Source organism: Oncorhynchus keta, chromosome 3, assembly GCF_023373465.1.
Source record: "Oncorhynchus keta strain PuntledgeMale-10-30-2019 chromosome 3, Oket_V2, whole genome shotgun sequence".
In the NCBI taxonomy this organism is placed as follows: Eukaryota; Metazoa; Chordata; class Actinopteri; order Salmoniformes; family Salmonidae; genus Oncorhynchus; species Oncorhynchus keta.
In genome coordinates this window covers 8129771-8152395 of record NC_068423.1, presented here as the reverse complement: position 1 = coordinate 8152395, position 22625 = coordinate 8129771, and the positions used below count along the sequence as shown (strand labels likewise).

The 22625-nt window shown below is 44.6% G+C and overlaps 1 protein-coding gene across 1 annotated transcript in view; it reads left to right on the top strand.

The window, feature by feature from the left end:
- The first annotated feature begins 1479 nt into the window (after positions 1-1479).
- Positions 1480-22625, top strand: part of LOC118364796 (rho-related GTP-binding protein RhoN-like) — a 73191-nt gene continuing 52045 nt past the window's right edge. The window contains exons 1-2 of the mRNA XM_035746519.2: positions 1480-1818; positions 2258-2345. Coding sequence (XP_035602412.1) covers positions 1717-1818; positions 2258-2345 — 190 coding nt within the window. The 5' untranslated portion in view covers positions 1480-1716. The remainder of the gene's footprint in view (positions 1819-2257; positions 2346-22625) is intronic.

Below are 22625 nucleotides of genomic sequence, written 5' to 3'. Positions count from 1 at the left end.
GTAATGCTGTTACTGTGAAGTGGAAATGTCTAAGAGCGACAAAGGCTCAGTCGTGAAGTGGCAGGTCACACGAGCTCACAGAACGCGACCGCTGAGTGGTGGAGGGCATACCACTTAAAAATCGTCTGTCCTCCGTTGCAACACTCACTACTGAGTTCCAACATCAGCACAAGAACTGTTCCTCTGGAGCTTCATGGAATGGGTTTCCATGGCCACGCACAAGGCTCAAATCACCACGCGCAATGCTAAGCGTCGGATGGAGTGACGTAAAGCTCGCCGCCGTTGGACTCTGGAGCAGTGGAAAGAGTTCTCTAGAGTGATGAATACATGTCGCTAGTTGTTGTGTCCATCGCTTTGTGCATTGTCTTGTGCTGCCACCTGCAGCTGAATGGATGGCAATGGCATCCTCTTTGTGCAAGGATGCACACCAACAAGTCAATGGGAAAGAATGGCCATTGGAAGAAAATAGCTCCATGCAGCCTATGGCCTCTCCTCGAGTGTGATATTACAATGTCTGTCAACACGAGATGGAAAGTATTCCTTATCCCTTTTCTCAAAACACATTTAACTCGTGTGTGTCCTGGCTTCCATGTTGTAAGCCCTAGCTACAATGTGGGGACCCACGTCTGACAGTCCCGTTCTGTAATACAACACAACACTGCATTGTGAAAATGTATGCACGCACTACTGTAAATGGCTTTGGATGTAACCGTCTGCTAAAATGGCATATGTAATATAATACAAAGTGGGATTTGGAGTTGGAGTTGGACGCTCAATATTCTTGTGTGCCCTTTCTCACCAGAAGATGGCGATAGAAACCTGGTCATTGTGTCAATGCAAGACCAGTGCAGACGTGTTGCTTCTGACCGTGATCTCGGGAACCACAGAACTAAATCTCTGCAGGTGTTTGGAGAGATTGCCCTGTAGACCAGAGGTGTCACGAAGGGAGCACTGATGAAGATAATTGTGTGGATATTCATTTTAGAATCACAGAATACACAACCTCTACTGGATTCAGTATGCCACTCATTTTTCACGGCATGGCATTTGCGTTAACCAGCTAGCACCAACCACTACTGCCAAGCATGGTAAGGTTCAGTCAAATCTTAAAAAGGGAAAATACCAGGAGATTACAGTATATGAGAGATGGGTGAGAGAGATAAGTGTGTGTTTGTGTCTGAGAGAGAGAGAGAGAGAGAGAGAGAGAGAGAGAGAGAGAGAGAGAGAGAGAGAGAGAGAGAGAGAGAGAGATAGGGGTATGTGTTCTTGTAAAGGGGGGGGGATTTATTTCACAAAGGAAGGGGGACAAAACTATTCTTCAGATTTCATCAAAGGTGTTGTTGATGGATGATTATGACATTATCCCGAACAGTTGGCATGCAAATAAACGTTAGCTCCTCAGACCTTCTCATTGGTTGTTAGAGGCTGATGGGCGGGTCTAAAGAGGAAAGTGAAAATACAAACTCACGCTCTGTCAGCATCCAGCGGTGGCCAACAGGAACATTGTGGAGTAGGCTATGCAGGCGCGCTAAAGAGTTATTACAGTCCTGAGTCTGACAGTCAAAGCTTCGGGAAGGCACACACAGCGAGGAATACAACTGAAAACAGGGAGGGAAATCTCACCGGTATCTACTTTCTACACTTTGACTTGGGGACTATTCTGGAGTGTAGCTAAATGAAAAGAAGGCGACGCATCATAACCAAATAGACGGCACTATGGAGAGCAAGGGCAGCCGCTGTAAAATCGTGGTGGTCGGCGATACGCAATGTGGCAAAACGGCATTACTTCATGTATTCGCCAAAGACTCGTATCCAGAGGTACGTCATTGCGATTGTATTACGAAGTTTGTACGATTGTAAATAAATAAATCATTATTTTAAATAAAATACAAATATACGTTTAGCGTTCGCACCATGCGCGCACAAGCGCGCATCAGGCAAATCCATAAACTATGTTTTAAAACATTTAATAATTCTAAAGTTTGTAGGCTTTAGATCCCGTCTATAGCCTAATGTATATAGCCTAAATCTATGGCACATATTTTTCATTTAATGACATACATTTAGCCGGCCATGTGTCTTAGATTTGGCTCAGAAGTAATATGGTGTCTGCCATATGCACATAACCTACATGTGATATAGGAATAAGCCTAAAACAGACTATCAGCCGAGATGAGTGGGAATGGAACATGGTATCATTTTGCATCATTGGGCAGATTTAGGTTTTAATTTTGCCATTTGAAATGTTTATTTTCAGAATTATGTCCCGACTGTCTTCGAGAACTACACGGCGAGTTTCGAGATCGAGAAACAGAGGATTGAGCTGAACATGTGGGACACATCGGGTAAGGACTGTGGCTTCAAGCGGGACTAATTTAATAAATGAATGTTGACACTTGGACTCGAAGATGTCACAACTCGCACAAGTAATGTGGACAGTGAGCCAGGTCTTTTAGTGTGCTAGGTGCTCAAGGTGCAGAAATTGGCAATGATGCGACAGTTTTGAGCATTCAGAAAAATCCAGAGTTGTTCAAATTAATTATATTTATTCGGATTAATAATGCTGGATTTTCCCAACAAATTATGCATAGCAATTTGTGTTTTTGTGCACACAACACTACGCACAGAAATTACATATTTTCAAGGGAGGCTACCTTTCTTGGACATTTCTTGTTAATTCCTGTTTTTTGACAGTTGAGTACATATTGAATGTCAAGCCTTTAGGCCTGCTGCAGTTGACCTGGTATTGTATTGCATCAATCTGTCTTTTTGAGGGATTGCCGCTTTCATGTCCAATCAGTTATCAGAAGCGCCTAGTTCCCAGTGGGAAGTTTCACTTGAATCCCAGCTAACAACAAACGTTCCCACAACTTTAGAGAAAGTTCCCTTAAGAGTCTCATTAGGTCATTAACTAACGTTTTCATAGGAATGTTCCCATGATGTGCAAGGCATTTTTCCAAGAGACCATCCCCTTAATGTAAAATATAATTTATCCAGAACGGTTTACCATGTTCTCAGAACTGAAAATATGAATGTTCCAGACATGTTTCATGCGGACGTTGCACAAACATCAATGTGTCCAGTTTTCTGTAGGTTAAGAGAAGACATGACTAGAATATTAATATATTATTTTCTGAGAACATGGCAACTATGTTCTGTGTATGTTTGGTGGGACATTGATGGAATATTCTCCTAACCCTCCGAAAACTTGACAAATAAATTTTCTTGCAACACTCCCATAAAACGTGTCAAGAACATGAATATCTTATATTCTGAGAACATGGCAAGCATGCTCTGTGTATGTTTGGCGGGATGGAATATTCTCCTAACCTACAGAAAACTGGGCACATTGATGTTCTAGTCATGTTTCATGGGAATGTGGCGAAAAAACATTTGTGCCACCCCCCAAAACACACATCACATTACTGATGCCAAGCCAATCAAGGCCCTCCATTCATAGCTCTTTGTCTGTTGGCAAGGTTAGCGATACTCACACACACACAGTGCTTTTAAGACACAGTGTTTTCAATTGACATATTTGACACACTTTGACATACATGATTACATTGTGCTTGTTCAATTAATCAGCAATTATTATTCAACATGACCTCACCTGGGATTTGGACTCACAGCTCTTGGTTCACGATATTCTGATCTGACACCTTATCTGTGTAAGGTATCAGTTATTAATCTGACTATTCGCTCATCATTGATTTTGTTGACTTATTTCAGCAATTTAATGGCTTTCTGTATAGTTGTCTAATGTTGGTGGGGCATCTTAACCTGTTTTAATGATAGTCCTGAATCACTATGATCCATAAAATATACTGAACAAAAAAATAAACGCAACATGCAGCAATTTCAAAGTGTTTACAGAGTTACAGTTCAAATAAGGAAATCAGTCAATTGAAAGAAATTCATTAGGCCCTAATCTATGGATTTCACATGAATGGGCAGGGGTGCAGCCATGGGTAGGCATAGGCCCACCCACTGGGGAGCCAGGCCCAGCGAATCAGAATTAGCTTTCCCAAACAAAAGGGCTTTATTACAGACAGAAATACTCATCAGCACACCCACCCCTCCTCAGACGATCCTGCAGGTGAAGAAGTTGGATGTGGAGGTCCTGGGCTGGTGTGGTTACATGTGGTCTATGGTTGTGAGGCCGGTTGGAAGTACTGCCAAATTCTCTAAAATGACGTTGGAGGCAGCTTATGGTAGAGAAATTAACATTAAATTATCAGGCAATAGCTCTAATGGACATTCTTGCAGTCAGCATGCATTGTGTTGTGTGACAAAACTGCACATTTTAAAGTGGCCTTTTATTGTCCACAGCACAAGGTGCACCTGTGTAATTATCATGCTGTTTAATCAGCTTCTTGATGTGTCACACCTGTCAGGTGGATGGATTATCTTGGCAAAGGAGAAAAGCTCACTAACAGGGATGTAAACAAATTAGTGCACAAAACTTGAGAGAAATAAGCTTTTTGTGCGTATGGAACATTTCTGGGATTTGTTCTCTCCAGCTCATGAGACATGGGACCATCACTTTACGTGTTCAATTGATATTTTTGTTCAGTTAATTTTCTTGAGTGTACTTTTATCAGAGCTGAGATTTACTTCAAAGTGTATTCACCTTATATTTCTTACACTTATCAAGTTGTTTCAGATCTACACAAGTGCCGAGGGAGGAGGGGTTCGGGTTTCTTCTGGACAGGGCCTAACTATACTGGCCCAATAAGCACATACCCTGGAGATATCCCTTATTGGGACAGTGGTTAGGTTGTTTGTCATTGGTGCTTGTGGCCTGAGTTCGAGACCAGCTAGAGCAGTCACCCTACTGTCCCATTCTTAGCAATATGTGTTAATGTCATTATTTGGCAACAGTTACACACTTATCTGATTGAATTAAGATGAGTTTCTCATTAAAAGACAGGTAACAAAAACATTCTCTCACCCTAGATTAGTTAGCTTGGATGACCATCCAAGTCAGATCAATGTTAGCAAGCTTATCAAGCTAGCTAACATCATATTGGTTGAAGAATTGTTCTGACCAAAAAGCACACGAACGAAGCAAAGTCGTATTTCCAACATCACAACCAGGAAATAGAAAGTTTCGACTAGCATGTGAACGTGGCACTAGGGCCCCGTGACTGTCCCACATTCTTCCTCTAACTTAACAACAATGCCTCTGAACATGTTGTCACACTCCTTCGAGTGACGACAAGACGTTGACAATGAAGACAGACAGACAGACAGACCAGCTAAAGCCGTGAGACCAAGAAACCTGTGTGCTTGTTTAAATACTGCTGGGTGGTAATGGGTGTTGTTAAGATGCGGTTCGAGAGCTCACTGAAGTGGGTGTTGCTGAAATGTCTAAGTGCATTTCAACAACACCCATTTCAACCACCCAGGAGCTATTCTGCCTGGCTTTTGGAACACTGTTGTGGATAACAAGTCGCGTTGATGGACGGCGTCAATAAGGAATTCTAGCCATCTCAGACGACTGTCTCAGTGTTTTCTCCTACCAGCGGCCCTATACTGAAGCTATACTTGCCCCAAGCCTAAAAGAAAATGGCCTCAATTGGTTTGAAACACATCCTCAGAAGGTGGCCCTGGCAACTCCAGACATTTCTTCTTTCCCAGGGAGCCGCCTATCCCAGCTATATAGAAGGAAGGTACTATATGACCCACTTCTGACCCTACCCAGCCTCCTATTAGTTGTATAAATAGATTGTTCGGGAAGAGGCAGGTTCTAATCTGGGTATATCTCATTGGACAGGTGTATTTGCTCCCACTCACATTACAATAGCATAAGTCCCCTGGCACGGGACCTTTTGTTGCTAACTGGCCAAATGAGGGTTAGTGACTTGGCGCATGTAGACGGGGCAGTGTTTGTGTGCATGCGTGTGTGTGGAGTGTGCGCGGAGCACTGTTTCTGCTATTTTCTGCCCGGAAGTGCTTTGCCTCTTTGTGCGTGTGTTGTCAGGTATCATAACAATAGGATTTGAAAGATAAACAGGATTTTTTGAAATAATGTTTGTGTGTGTGAGTGACCGTGTGAGGTATAATAGACATGCTACCTGCAATACTCAGGAGTGTTCATTTCTATCCCTTCACTCATGGCTGAATTTGTTATGCAATATATTATTTGTTTTGTATGTGTGTGTGTATGAGTGTGAGAGACAGACAGCCATGTATGTGTGTATGTAAATGGATGGATGTGCTAGCCTGGCACAGTAATGTGTTAGCTTTGCTTGGCAGCAGGTGAGTAGATGAACCAAACCCCAGTGAGTGTTAACAATGACTGAGGTCGAGGAGAATGAATTAACTACAGGAGGATAGCTCACCCTGTCCTGCTCTCGCTCTCTCTCATTGTCTCTTCCACTCACTCACCCCCCCCCCTTTCCTCCCTCTCACAGCTCATTAGCCGGAGAGGCAGCTGCTGGGTGTGGCTGATAGGGCGGGGACTAGTAGAGTGAGGGAATAGAGTAGAGGAGGAAGAGGAGGAGTGTAGACAAAGAAGAGGAGGGGGAGAAACTGATGGCAGGTGAGGTGGTGTGAAGACCGAGGAGAGGAGGAGCAATCCGAGGAGAGGACAAGTGGAGGAGAATTTAGAGTGGAGGAGGAGCAGAGAGGAGAAGAGAGGAGAGGAGGAGGGCGACTAAGTGAAGACAGATGAGAGGAGGGGAGGAGAAGAGAAGTCAAGCAGAGAGACTAAGGGGTGGGACGTGAAGGAGACAGACACACGGAGGGAAGGCGAGAGTGGCCAGCCATTCCACTGGAGCCCGAGCTAGTCACCTGCTTGCTGACAGAAACAGAGTGGCAGTAATTAACCATACACTTATCCCCACGCTCGCTCAGTGACCAAACACTTGCCCCCTGTCTCTCCCTCCCTCTCTCTCTCTCCCACCCACCCACCCACCCTCTTTTTCATCACCTACTCCCTCTCGCCCCTTCGCTGTCACTCCTCTTTTGATTGCACTCGTGCGCTCTCACCCTTCGTCCTATTCTTTTTCCCACCGCCTGATTGGTCTCTCGCTCAATTATTATTATTATTTTTTATCTCCCCCTCTCTCCTCGCGCTCAGTCAAAACAAGGTCAGGACTCCCACTCTGTCGCGCTAATGCCTCTTATGATCGTTGCGCTTGATTAGCCTAGCATCTCCGCTAACCCCTCTCCCCTCTTGATCCTCTATCCTCACAGCGGTGTAGATAGCAGAGATGGCTGATCCACACTCTCTCTATCACGCCACATCAGCCATATAAGGCTCAACATAATCTGTTTATGCAGTGTGACAAAAGAGCAACACATAAAAAAAAAACCCAGGCGGATGAACTAATGAATGAGTGGGGGGATTTGGATGGGATTGAGATAGAGTGTGTGTGTGTGTGTGTGTTGTTGTTGTTTTGGGAGGGAGGATCAGGGATTTTATCCCAATTCTGGTTACACTCCAGTGTTCGTTATATTTCAAAAGTGGCACATAGAATTCAAATCATCAGTTTGTTTCTCATCAGATGTCCCAAAATAACAGTATACAATACCAGAATAAGTAAATAAGTTTAAGTATCAGAAGAGGTGCAGGATGTACTAGCACAATGCTAGGCTTACATCTCTTTTTTCTAAGTGTTAGCCCTAGCTTTTAGATGTTCTCAGTCTAGGCCAGGGTATTAAAATCTGACCGTCAAGGTCTTGTAGTTGATGTATTGGTTAATGCCATTCATTATTCAGAGAGTCCACTAACCGGGCTGTCCCAGGTCTGAATCCGTCCCTGTAAAGGGAAATATTCAAAAGATGAAAAGTAGTAGCAGCGCTGTGGAGTTTCAGGCCTGTATAGGTCTGCTCTAGGCCAAACCCAATGCATCAAACGACTTGCCTGCTTCAAAGTCAACCGCGTGCAAGGTAAGAGTCCATAGAAACCTGCTCAACCTGCAGTGTCATATACACACAAAACAGCGTAACACCAAGAAGGAACTCGACAGAGAGGTGCACCTGAAGTCTGTCCCTCAGGCAACTTCCTGCTCAGGAAGACTTTGGCACAGGTTTGATCTCAGCTCTCAGCCCAGTGAAACTTATCTAGAGCCCTGATCCTTACACCCATCCTTACACAACCACACAGTATATAGTATAGATCTCACCCTCTCCACGCTCCCTGTTGCAATTCTCTCAGACTGAAATGGAGTCCCACTCTGGTATTGGCACAGCAGGTGGTTCTCATTAATTAATGAGGAGATTTTATGACCTCTATCAGATGTTGGCTCCTTGAAAGCCAGCCCAGATGAGATGAGAGACAGAGAGAGGAAGAGAGAGAGAGAGGGACACCTAGCTCGGGTTCATGCTCAAGTCTAAAAGTGAGCGAGAGTAGTTTGAGTTAAAAGCAACAAATGAACCTCAAAAGGCTATGTAGTCGGTGTGAGTGGGTGTGTGTCTGGTTGGCTTGATCTACTCCTGGTCATGGTGCCCATTAAAAGCACAGGGAACATTGAAAATCAATGGCCTAGATGCTTCTCTCCGCCTCACCCCCATGGGAAACGCATCCATCTCCTCCAAACTCACTTGCTTTCACTGACAGACCTCAGACTGTTCAGTAACCCATTCTTAGAACACACACACACACACACACACACACACACACACACACACACACACACACACACACACACACACACACACACACACACACACACACACACACACACACACACACACACACACACACACACACACACACACACACACACACACACACACCACCTCTCATGCAAGGATCCATTCATCTACCCCCTAAGCCAATTCTATCCCTCATTTATAATTCAAGACATTTGCTATGACCACACCAGTCTTTCCTCACAATAGCCAACCATTATTGAGTGGGGAGCGACCCCACGTCTTCCACGATGTTGCCCAACTGGAAATGAAGTGTCCCCGTTTCAAAGTTCCTATACTGTATGACCGTCGGACTCGGGACGTAGTGGAGGGTATTTATTTAAAGCTCTACATAGCGAGGTGAACACATTTGATTTCACAAGCGGCGCCTTTTACAAGCGCCGTGTACTCTCTTGCAGTAGTTGCAAACGGCGTTGATGGAACCTGCCACGCTAAAGCCGCACTTAATGCAGAGTGCCACCGTATGTCTACCGACACTTCCCAGAGTAGGGCCTTGTGACATGACGTCTTAGCAGCTGTAAACTGTATCAGCTGGATATCACCTTTTTTTCCCTTCCCTTCTTCAATTCAATAGAACGACGGAAACAGCAACGGCGGGTGAAAACTTTTGTATCGCTCAAGTGGGGGGGGAAATCTGAATTGTGATTACCCAAACAATAGAGAGAAGACTATATCATGTCATGTTGCTCAACGATGTGTCCTCATTGAGATCAATCCACAGCCGGCTGACTGTCGGAGCGCAGTGGTGCCTGTACTTGCGGTGCCTGCTCTCAAGTTAGACCCGCAGGATAAATAAAGGGAGCATGTAAAGCAGACAATGAAAGCTCTTTCAATATTCGATGATGACATTTCTCTAAAACAGGCTATAGGCCACATGTGCAACACCAAGATCACAGTAGGCTATATATATTTTTTTTATTTGACCTTTATTTAACTAGGCAAGTCAGTTAAGAACACATTCTTATTTTCAATGACGGCCGAGGAACAGTGGGTTAACTGCCTTGTTCAGGAGCAGAACGACAGATTTTTACCTCGTCAGCTCGGGGATTCGATCTTGCAACCTTTCGGTTACTAGTCCAACGCTCTAACTACTCGGCTACTTGAGGGGAAAAGGGACCAAATTATTAGGGTGAGGCACATGAGCTAGTAACAGCTTACTACGCAACATAAACTTAGTATTACTTTCTTAGCTACAGTATACATATCTCCCTGGCATATTACATCATTTATGCAGCACCATACAAGACATTTTTGGACTCACCTTGTGCTGTGCTCACTTGAACAGGAAGGTGGCGCGGCGGTCCTTCGTGGGCAAATTTTGTTATCAAATTTTTGTCATCAAAGTCTGGTATTCTCAGGATTTATGGTGCTTTCAAGACAACTGGGAACTCTGAAAAAAACAAGGTCGAATCATGATGTCAGTGATCTTCAGTTCAGAGTTCCGAGTTCCCGACTTGCAATTCCGAGTTGGATGACTGTTCAAAACGTATTTTCCCAGTCAGAGCTAATTTTTGTCAGAGTTCCCAGTTGTTTCGAACTCACTGAAGTCTGAGATTACCCAGTTCTGTGTTTCCAGTAGTTTTGAGTCAGTGAGCAGTCGTGCTGGATTGACAGCATGGCCAATGTTGAATGTTTATCCTTTTAAGCTTGGAAAAGAGACCCTTAAACCCAGACTTGGACCACACACCCACTCCACTGAATAGCAGGCTAGTGATTGCTTTGCAATGCTTGTAGTTAGCCACCGATTCCTTCTAAACCACTCATGGTTGAATTTGCGATTTCCAACTTGTGTAATGTTTATGTCCAATAATGTTTTATCTGTTTATAATTTATCTTCATATGACAAGGATTGAAAGGGATTTGCCAGTAGATTGTCAACTTGATTCAACTAGCTTGCTTGCTAAGAGTTTGAAAGCATGATGTTGACATGATAAGTCCAATCAAAGCTACGGTAGATATAACGCGATTTCGACATAATTTTATCAGTGGCCAATGACTTTGAGCCTTCTTGGATGGGCACTTCTAATGTAACTCTATGGCAGCACCCAAGGGCCTCGGATTTTCTACCTCTCCCCGTAGATTTTGCAGTGACATAGTATTCCCATGAGTGACAGAACACTGAGCCAATCACAGGGCAACTAGAGAACATTACCAACCCCTACGCACCTTATTTTCCACTGGCCACCCCACCACCACAGAAAGCACTGAGCTAAGCTGAAACACCTACATTTTGGAGCTGTGTCACTCAAGAAAGCAAAAAAAAAGAGACCAAGTTTGTATGCAGCTTTATTGGCGCAATACATTTTCTAGTTAAACAGGTGTGGCTCTGCACCACCTGCCCTGAATGATGGGTCACCATTGCATCCATGATGCTCACATCTATGCTCACAAAAAAATGTGGTATTAAAACCAGTAAGGGACAGTTTGCAACATGTATCCATAGAAATAAATGAATTCATAAATGATGACTGAATAAATACAATGAAGAGCAGGTTACAGAATTGTTGACTGTCCACTGTCAACATTCTGGAACTCGTGATGTCATAATGGACTCTTCTATTATATCATGTAATAAAATATATTGAATTTTAAAAGTCATTTTTGGGTATTTTGATTTGTTGTTGTACTGTTGTGTTGTAAATTATGAAACATTATTTAATTGATCAAATAGTTTTTCACAAAGCTCAGCTGACAGGTGGGAGTTTGACTTGTAATTTGAACTGCCTACTTTTGGATTTCTTTTAAATGTACAGCTCGCCCAGAAAGGTGGGCTGCAACAAATGTTATTTTTGGCTGTTATTTTCTGTCTCCTATACAAAGGACCACACTTTGATGCCAGTGAAGGACCACCCTGTTCTGAACAACCCCACGCTACCAAAGAGACACATTTTAAGACATTGCTGGAACAACTTGAGAGAACGGGTGATTCTTCTCCAGGTAATATTCATATTAAATACTGATTTATGTTTTTGAAGGACCACCCTTTACATAGTTGAATGTGCTGACAACAAAATCACACAAAAATGATCAATGGAAATCAAATTTATCAACCCATGGTCTGGATTTGGAGTCACACCCTGAAGATCAAAAAATTAAAGTGGAAAACCACACTGATCCAACTTTGATGTAATGTCCTTACAACAAGTCAAAATGAGGCTCAGTAGTGTGTGTGGCCTCCACGTGCCTGTATGACCTCCCTACAAACGCCTGGGCATGCTCCTGATGAGGTGGTGGATGGTCTGCCTGAGGGATCTCCTCCCAGACCTGGACTAAAGCATTCCGCTCCAACTCCTGGATAGTCTGAATGGTGCAAATGTGGCGACTTATTTTTTTGTTTGTGGATGGAGCGTAGACATGATGTCCCAGATGTGCTCAATTACACTGCTCAAAAATGAACACTAAAATAACACAAATCTGAATGAATCCCTAAAACTTTTTCTTTGGAAAATCAACCCATTGACAACAAAATCAAAAATGACAGCAAAAAACGCCTGATCAGGTCTGGGGAACGGGCGGGCCAGTCCATAGCATCAATGTCTTCCTCTTGCAGGAACTGCTGAAACACTCCAGCCACATGAGGTCTTTCATTGTCTTGCATTAGGAGGAACCCAGGGCCAACCGCACCAGCATATGGTCTCACAACGCCTGGGGTCTGAGGATCTCATCTCGGTACCTAATGGGAGTCAGGCTACCTCTGAGGTCGAGCACATGGAGGGCTGTGCGGCCCCCCAAAGAAATGCCACCCCACACCATGACTGACCCACTGCCAAACCGGTCATGCTGGAGGATGTTGCAGGCAGCAGAACGTTCTCCACGGCGTCTCCAGACTGTCACGTCTGTATCCTATCTTTCACGTGCTCAGTGTGAACCTGCTTTCATCTGTGAAGAGCACAGGGCGCCAGTGGCGAATTTGCCAATCTTGGTGTTCTCTGGCAAATGCCAAACATCCTGCACGGTGTTGGGCTGTAAGCACAACCCCCACCTGTAGACGTCGGGCCCTCATACCACCCTCATGGAGTCTGTTTCTGACCGTTTGAGCAGACACATGCACATTTGTGGCCTGCTGGAGGTCATTTTGCAGGGCTCTGGCAGTGCTCCTCCTTGCACAAAGGCGGAGGTAGCGGTCCTGCTGCTGGGTTGTTGCCCTCCTACGGTCTCCTTCACGTCTCCTGATGTACTGGCCTGTCTCCTGGTAGCGCCTCCATGCTCTGGACACTACGCTGACAGACACAGCAAACCTTCTTGCCACAGCTCGCATTGATGGGCCATCCTGGATGAGCTGCACTACCTGAGCCACTTGTGTGGGTTGTAGACTCTATCTCATGCTACCACTAGAGTGAAAGCACAGCCAGCATTCAAAAGTGACCAAAACATCAGCCAGGAAGCATAAGAACTGAGAAGTGGCCTGTGGTCCCCACCTGCAGAACCACTCCTTTATTGGGGTGTCTTGCTAATTGCCTATAATTTCCACCTGTTGTCTATTCCATTTGCACAACAGCATGTGAAATGTATTGTCAATCAGTGTTGCTTCCTAAGTGGACAGTTGATTTCACAGAAGTGTGATTGATTTGGAGTTACATTGTGTTGTTAAAGTGTTCCCTTTATTTTTTTGAGCAGTGTATTTTGCTCTCACCCAATACCCCATAATGACAATGTGAAAACATCTTTTTAGAAATGTTAACACATTTATTGAAAATAAAATACAGAAATAGTATTCACACCCCTAAGTCATTACATGTTATAATCCCCTTTGGCAGCAATTACAGCTGTGAGTCATTCTGGGTTAGCCTCTCAGAGTTTTGTACACCTCGATTGTACGATGTTTCCCCATTATTATAAAACAATTCTTCAAGCTCTGTCAAATTGATTGTTGATCATTGCTAGACAACCATTTTGAAGTCTTGCCATATATATATATATTTTGTTTTGTTTAATTTTACCAATGTCATAGTGGTTTATAAGTCAGTATTTGTGAATTGGGTTGTGTTTTTCTGTGGATTCATGTTTATTCTATTGCTATTGAACTTTGACCATTGAAATCTGAGAGACCCTCAGATTAATATAGAGTTGGGTGCACCCTAGTAAACTATAGGCAGGATACAGTGGGGCAAAAAAGTATTTAGTCAGCCACCAATTGTGCAAGTTCTCCCACTTAAAAAGATGAGAGGCCTGTAATTTTCATCGTAGGTACACTTCAACTATGACAGACAAAATGAGAAGAAAAAAAATCCAGAAAATCACATTGTAGGATTTTTAATACATTTATTTGCAAATTATGGTGGAAAATAAGTATTTGGTCACCTACAAACAATGCAAGATTTCTGGCTCTCACAGACCTGTAACTTCTTCTTTAAGAGGCTCCTCTGTCCTCCACTCGTTACCTGTATTAATGGCACCTGTTTGAACTTGTTATCAGTATAAAAGACACCTGTCCACAACCTCAAAGACACCAGAAACAAAATTGTAGACCTGCACCAGGCAGGGAAGACTGAATCTGCAATAGGTAAGCAGCTTGGTTTGAAGAAATCAACTGTGGGAGCAATTATTAGGAAATGGAAGACATACAAGACCACTGATCATCTCCCTCGATCTGGGGCTCCACGCAAGATCTCACCCCGTGGGGTCAAAATGATCACAAGAATCCCAGGACCACACGGGGGGACCTAGTGAATGACCTGCAGAGAGCTGGGACCAAAGTAACAAAGCCTACCATCAGTAACACACTACACCGCCAGGGACTCAAATCCTGCAGTGCCAGACGTGTCCCCCTGCTTAAGCCAGTACATGTCCAGGCCCGTCTGAAGTTTGCTAGATTGCATTTGGATGATCCAGAAGAAGATTGGGAGAATGTCATATGGTCAGATGAAACCAAAATATAACTTTTTGGTAAAAACTCAACAAGTCGTGTTTGGAGGACAAAGAATGCTGAGTTGCATCCAAAGAACACCATACCTACTGTGAAGCATGGGGGTGGAAACATCATGCTTTGGGGCTGTTTTTCTGCAAAGGGACCAGGACGACTGATCCGTGTAAAGGATAGAATGAATGGGCCATGTATCGTGCGATTTTGAGTGAAAACCTCCTTCCATCAGCAAGGGTATTGAAGATGAAACGTGGCTGGGTCTTTCAGCATGACAAAGATCCCAAACACACCGTCCGGGCAACGAAGGAGGGGCTTCGTAAGAAGCATTTCAAGGTCCTGGAGTGGCCTAGCCAGTCTCCAGATCTCTACCCCATAGAAAATCTTTGGAGGGAGTTGAAAGTCCGTGTTGCCCAGCAACAGCCCCAAAACATCACTGCTCTAGAGGAGATCTGCATGGAGGAATGGGCCAAAACACCAGCAACAGTGTAACGGCGTTCTTCGTTTGTCGAAAGAGAGTCGGACCGAAAGGCAGCGTGGTAGTTACTCATGACTTTATTGGAAAAAGCGACACATGAAATAACTAATACAAAATACAAAACAACAAACGGAACGTGAAACCTATTACAGCCTATCTGGTGAAACTACACAGAGACAGGAACAATCACCCACGAAATACAAAGCGAAACCAGGCTACCTACATACGGTTCCCAATCAGAGACAACGAGAATCACCTGACTCTGATTGAGAACCGCCTCAGGCAGCCAAGCCTATACAATACCCCTAATCAGCCACGATCCCAAATACTACAAACCCCAATACGAACATACAATATAACATAAACCCATGTCACACCCTGGCCTGATCAAATAATTAAAGAAAACACAAAATACTAAGACCAAGGCGTGACAGAACCCCCCCCCTAAAGTGCGGACTCCCGGACGCTCCTCAAAACCATAGGGAGGGTCCGGGTGGGTGTCTGTCCATGGTGGCGGTTCCGGCTCGGGACGTGGACCCCACTCCATTAATGTCCTAGTTCCTCCCCTTCGCGTCCTGGGATAATCCACCCTCGCCGCCGACCATGGCCTAATAGTCCTCACCCAGAACCCCACAGAACTGAGGATCAGCTCGTGACTGAGGGGCATCTCGGGACTGAGGGGGCAGCTCGGGACTGATGGGCAGCTCGGGACTGATGGGCAGCTCGGGACTGAGGGGCAGCTCGAGACTGAGGGGCAGCCCGGGACTGAGGGGCAGCCCGGAACTGAGGGGAAGCCCAGTACTGAGAGAAAGCCCAGTACTGAGAGGAAGCCCAGTACTGAGATGAAGCTCAGGCAGGTAGTAGGCTCCGGTAGATCCTGGCTGGCTGGCGGATCTGGAAGATTCTGGTTGACTAGCAGATCTGGAAGAGACTGGTTGACTGGCAGATCTGGAAGAGACTGGTTGACTGGCAGATCTGGAAGAGACTGGTTGACTGGCAGATCTGGAAGAATCTGGTTGACTGGCAGATCTAGAAGATCATGGCTGACTGGCGGATCTAGCTGCTCTATGCAGACTGACAGCTCCTTGCAGACTGACAGCTCTGGCAGCTCCATGCATGCTGACAGTTACTTGCAGACTGGCAGCTCTTTGCAGACTGACAGCTCTTTGCAGACTGACAGCTCTGGCTGCTTCATGCAGACTGACAGCTCTGGCTGCTTCGAACAGACTGACAGCTTTGACTGCTCCATGCAGTATGACAGCTCTGACTGCTTCATACAGACTGACAGCTCTGGCTGCGTCATGCAGACTGACAGCTCTGACTGCTTCATGCAGACTGACAGCTCTGGCTGCTTCGAACAGACTGACAGCTTTGACTGCTCCATGCAGACTGACAGCACTGACTGCTCCATGCAGGCTGACAGCTCTGGCTGCTTTATGCAGACTGACAGCTCTGACTGCTCCATGCAAGCTGACAGCACCCTGCAGACTGGACAGCTCTTTGCAGACTGACAGCTCTGGCTGCTTCATGCAGACTGACAGCACCTTGCAGACTGACAGCTCCCTACAGACTGGCAGCTCAGGCTGCTCCGAACAGGCAGGAGGCTCCGGCAGCGCTGTAGAGGAGGAAGGCTCTGATAGCGCTGAACAGGCGGGAGACTCCGACAGCGCAGGAGGGAAGGAAGGCTCTGGCTGTGCTGAACAGGCGAGAGACTCCAACAGCGCAGGAGGGAAGGAAGGCTCTGGCTGTGCTGAACAGGCGAGGCGCACAGAAGGCCTGGTGCGTGGTGCTGGAACTGGTGCTACAGGATCGAGGACACGCACAGGAAGCCTGGTGCGGGGAGCTGCTACCGGAGGACTGGTGTGTGGAGGTGGCTCTGGATAGACCGGACCGTGCAGGTGCACTGGAGCTCTTGAGCACCGAACCTGCCCAAGCTTACCTGGCTCGATGCCCACTCTAGCCCGGCCAATACGAAGGGCTGGTATGAACCGCACCGGGCTATGCACCCGCACTGGAAACACTGTGTGCTCCATAGCATAACACGGTGTCTGCCCGGTCTCTCTAGCCCACCGGTGAGCACAGGGAGTTTGCGCAGGTCTCCTACCTGGCATAGCCATACTCCCATTAAGCCCCCCAATAAATTTTTTGGGCTGCTTTTCGGGCTTCCAACCGCGTCGCCGTGCTGCCTCCTCATGCCAGCGCCTCTCCGCTTTAGCCGCCTCTATTTCTTCCTTGGGACGGCGATATTCACCAGGCTGAGCCCAGGGTCCTTTTCCGTCCAGTTCCTCCTCCCATGTCCAATTCTCCAAGTGGTGCAGCCTCTCCCACTGCAACTGCTCTTCACGATTAACAGGGAGAGTAGGCTCAGGTCTGACTCCTGACTCAGCCACTCTCTCTCTGAGCCCTCCCCCAATAAATATTTGGGGGTTACTTTCGGTTTTCGCTCTGCGCCGCCGTGTTTTTCTTTTCGACTCCATTCGCCTATAGCCCTCTTCGCACTGCTCCAGCGAATCCCAGGCGGGCTCCTGCACTCTCTCTGGGTCGGCCGCCCACCTGTCGATTTCTTCCCACGTTGTATACTCCATGCCTCTGCTGTCCATAACGTCCTCCCTTCGCTGTTCAAGCTGTCGCTGCCTGTTAACACGCTGCTCGGTCCGTGTGTGGTGGGTGATTCTGTAACGTCGTTCTTCGTTTGTCGAAAGAGAGTCGGACCGAAAGGCAGCGTGGTAGTTACTCATGACTTTATTGGAAAAAGCGACACATGAAATAACTAATACAAAATACAAAACAACAAACGGAACGTGAAACCTATTACAGCCTATCTGGTGAAACTACACAGAGACAGGAACAATCACCCACGAAATACAAAGCGAAACCAGGCTACCTACATACGGTTCCCAATCAGAGACAACGAGAATCACCTGACTCTGATTGAGAACCGCCTCAGGCAGCCAAGCCTATACAACACCCCTAATCAGCCGCGATCCCAAATACTACAAACCCCAATACGAACATACAATATAACATAAACCCATGTCACACCCTGGCCTGAGCAAATATATAACGAAAACACAAAATACCATGACCAAGGCGTGACAAACAGTGTGTGAAAACCTTGTGAAGACTTACAGAAAACGTTTGACCTCTGTCATTGTCAACAAAGGGTATATAACAAAGTATTGAGATAAACTTTTGTTATTGACCAAATACTTATTCTCCACCATAATTTGCAAATAAATTCATAAAAAATCCTACAATGTGATTTTCTGGATTTTTCTCTCTCATTTTGTCTGTCATAGTTGAAGTGTACCTATGATGAAAATTACAGGCCGCTCTCATCTTTTTAAGTGGGAGAACATGCACAACTGGTGGCTGACTAAATACTTTTTTGCCCCACTGTATATGGCCGATATCTAAGTCTTTTGATGTATTTCATTCATATTGAGCTCATTCTACACATTTCACATATCAATATTTCCTCAAGGTGATTCATTGTTTTTGTAAGTATTTTTATTTACAAAATACAAGCCGACATTCTTTTCCTAAATTATTCAGTTGTGGGGTTTTCATTTCTCCCTACTGCGCCAGTAGCGAACCTAACTGGTCCAATAGAGTTTAAGCTTAAACATACAGTAGCCCATAGTGTTTAGCAATTGTTACATAAGCAACTCCAGTATAGATTTGGCCTTGTGTTGTAGGTTATTGTCCTGCTGAAAGGTGAATTTCATCTCCCAGTGTCTAACGGAACCAGGTTTTCCTCTAGGATTTTGCCTGTGCTTAGCTCCATTCCCTTTCTTTTTATCCTGAAAACCTCCCCAGTCCTTAACCATTACAAGCATACCCATAACATGATGCAACCACCACTATGCTTGAAAATATGGAGCGTGGTACTCAGTAATATGCTGTATTGGATTTGCCCCAAATATAATGCTTGTATTAAGGACAAAAAGTTAATTGCTTTGCCACATTTTTTGCAGTATTAGTTTAGTGCCTTGTTGCAAACAGGATGCATGTTTTGGAATATTTTTTATTCTGTACTGTCTTCCTTCTTTTCACTCTGTCAATTAGGTTAGTATTGTGGAGTAACTACAATGTTGTTGATCAATATTCCATCACAGCCATTCAACTCTAACTGTTTTAAAGTCACCATTGGCCTCATAGTGAAATCCCTGAGCGGTTTACTTCCTCTCCAGCAGTGGGGTAAAGTAGTTCAATAAAAATGCTTTAAAGTACTACTTAAGTCGTTTTTGTGGGTATCTGTACTTTACTACTCATATTTTTGACAACGTTTACTTTTACTTCACTACATTCCTAAAGAAAATAATGTACATTTTACTCCATACATTTTCCCTGACACCCAAAAGTACTTCTTACATTTTGTCAGGAAAATGGTCCAATTCACGCACTTATCAAGAGAACATCCCTGGTCATCCCTACTTCCTCTGATCGAGCGGACTTACTAAACACAAATGCTTTTTTTGTAAATTAATGTCAGAGTGTTGTAGTGTGCTCCTGGCTATCCGTAAATAAAACAATTAATTGTGCTGTCTGGTTTGCATAATATAAGGAATTTGAAATTATTCATACTTTTACTTTTGATATTTGAGCAATTCCATTTACTTTTGATACTTAAGTACATTTAAAACCAAATACTTTTAGACTTTTGCTCATGTAGTATTTTACTGGGTGACTTTCAGTTTTACTTGAGTCATTTTCTATTAAGGTATCTTTACTTTTACTCAAGTATGACTTTTCAGTACTTTTTCCACCACTGTTCTTCAGCAACTGAGTTAGGAAGGACGCCTGTATTTTGTAGTGACGGTGTATTGATACACCATCTAAAGTGTCATTAATAACGTCACCATGCTCAAAGGGATATTCAATGTCTGCTTTTTCTATTTTTACCTATCTACCAATAGGTGCCCTTCTTTGTGAGGCATTGGAAAACCTCCCTGGTCTTTGTGGTTGAATCTGTGTTTGAAATTCAATGCTTGACTGAGGGACCTTACAGATAATTGTATGTGTGGGGTACAGAGATGAGGTAGTAATTCAAAAATCATGTTAAACATTATTATTGCAAACAGAGTCCAATGAACTTATTATATGGCTTGTTAAGCAAACTTTACTCCTGAACTTATTTAGGCTTGCCATAGCAAAGGCATGGAATACTTATTGACTGAAGACATTTCATTTGAAATTCCTTTGTAAAAATGTCAAAAAACTGAATTTCACTTTTGACATTATTGTGTATAGGTCAGTGACACAATCTCAATTGAATCCATTTTAAATTCAGGCTGTAACACAACAAAATGTGGCAAAAGTCAAGGGGTGTGAATACTTTCTGAAGGCACTGTATGTGCACCGAGTAATTTCACTCTCTCGCTCGCTCTCTCTGCTGTGTCCTCTGAGCTGTTAGCCCTGCAACCTCATTGGATAATGTTGGGCAGGCCTCTTGCTAGCTGTTACTCAAATGTGAGGGGCTGAAATTCATTGGCTAGAATTCTAAATGCTTGGGAGCTGGCATACATGGAAGTAAATGTGGAGGTAAATGTAAGGAAAATGGCGTGGCACAGCTTCAAGAAAACAGTCGCTTTCAAACTAGGGATTCCGTGGCTAATTGAGGTAAAACAGTAATTCTTCTCTCAGATTATGCATGTATGAACCAGACATTGATGCATCCAGCTAGAGCGAGAGGTTTAAAAAATACTTTCTTCGTGACCAAAGTATCAGAGCTTGTTTTTAAACATTTGGTTTCCAAGGGGGGCGGTGCGGGCCATGAGGAAGGCCCAAAAGTGTCTCACTCCCCTGGTCAGAAAGCTCATAATTAGCTGGGTCATCGCAAGCACCAGTGTAGATATCATGATCTGGTAGTATACGAGGAGCTGTAGGTCATAGGGGCATTTGCCAAAGTTGTCGGAGAAAGACGTTAAGGGACAGGGACTGCACGTCAAACAAATTGCCAAATGTCTCCAAAGAGATGAATGAATTATCTGAATGAATGAATAAAATGAAGAGCAGGTTACAGAGTTGTTGACTGTCCACTGTCAACATTCTGGAACTCGTGATGTCATAATGGACTCTTCTATTATATCATGTTGGGTCCATATCTTATGTATCTTTGACAGTGAACAGTAAACCCAAATCACTTTTACAAAGCTCAGCTGACAGGTGGGAGTTTGACTTGTAATTTGAACTGCCTACTTTTGAAAGACGATTTCTTTCATCAAAATGTCACAGCTCGCCCAGAAAGGTGGGCTGTGCAACATGGAGATGTTATTTTTGGCTGTTATTTTCTGTCTCCTATCGCCTGCTGCTACAAATGTGTTGTCTTCTTCGTCTTCGGACCAGACGACTTTGATGCCAGTGAAGGACCACCCTGTTCTGAACAACCCCGACGCTACCAAAGAGACACATTTTAAGACATTGCTGGAACAACTTGAGAGTTTACGGGTGAAAGACGATTCTTCTCCAGGTAATGTGGGCCAGTTGACTAAAGGATATTCCTCCAAAAATGCCAAGGACCCCTCAGAGCCCCTGATTTATGTTCCAGAGCACAAGCCTTTGATGCCAGTGAAGGACCACCCTGTTCAGGACATCCCCAATGCTGCAAAACTGACCAAAATGGTGCAAGTGGACCAGATGCTGGAACAACCTCAGAGGATGAAAGATGATACTTTCCCAGGTAAAGCTAAAGTCCCCCAGAAGATTGTAGAGAAACCTATTCCTTATCTACTGGCTTACAAGCAAACAGCATTACATGGTGATGATGACGTCTTCAAAGAAAATGTTCAGGCTCCAGCTTCAAAAGCTCAGAAGAGCACCCTGAAGATCAAACCCAGAGTCAACATATTGACTGACCCTTCTTACGCCGAGCCACTTGTGAAGGTGAACCTGATTTTGGGGCTCTTTTTCTATGGCTTCATCGTAATAGTAGTTCTCTATGATGCTGTGAGAATCTCCAAGGAGGCTAGAAGGAGATCTGATGCTATGGCCGCTGCCAGGCTGAAGAAAAGACAACCAGCCACCGATGAACCACAGACACTGGTGTCCAGAGTTCGGGAGAGCATATCTTCACGCTTTGGTTTGAAACAGGCATCATCCACACCACAGTGTGCCCACGTTTCTGACGATTCGGCAAAAGAGTTGCACAAGTCAAAGGAGTCAATCTCCACCGAGGACAAATCTGAATCGGAAAAGAGACCCGGAAAGAGTGCCGTCAGCCTGAGAGAGTGTGAGCCGCCTCTGTCTAGCATCCCAGAGAACTTTCTTGTGCCTGACTCTGAGCCTACCATCCAGGTGGCATTAAACCCATTCGACACCAAGCTAGCCGAAGTTGTATCCGACAATGCTGAGGCATCCAACTACGAGGCAACCGAGAAGCCCTGCTACACACATTCCGGGCTCACTGAGGTTTGTATCGATTAAGACCGAGGGCTACTTCTTAAACCAAGTGACATTGAATAAAAGCAGCAGATATTGAATCTCCAAATGAGATCACATGGAGACTGCCACCTATGAAGAGTTATTTTTTCTGTTTGTAATTGAATTGAATTTCTTTAGAATAGTAATAAAAATATATTGCATTTAAAACGTATGTTTAAAGTCATTTTTGGGTATTTTGAT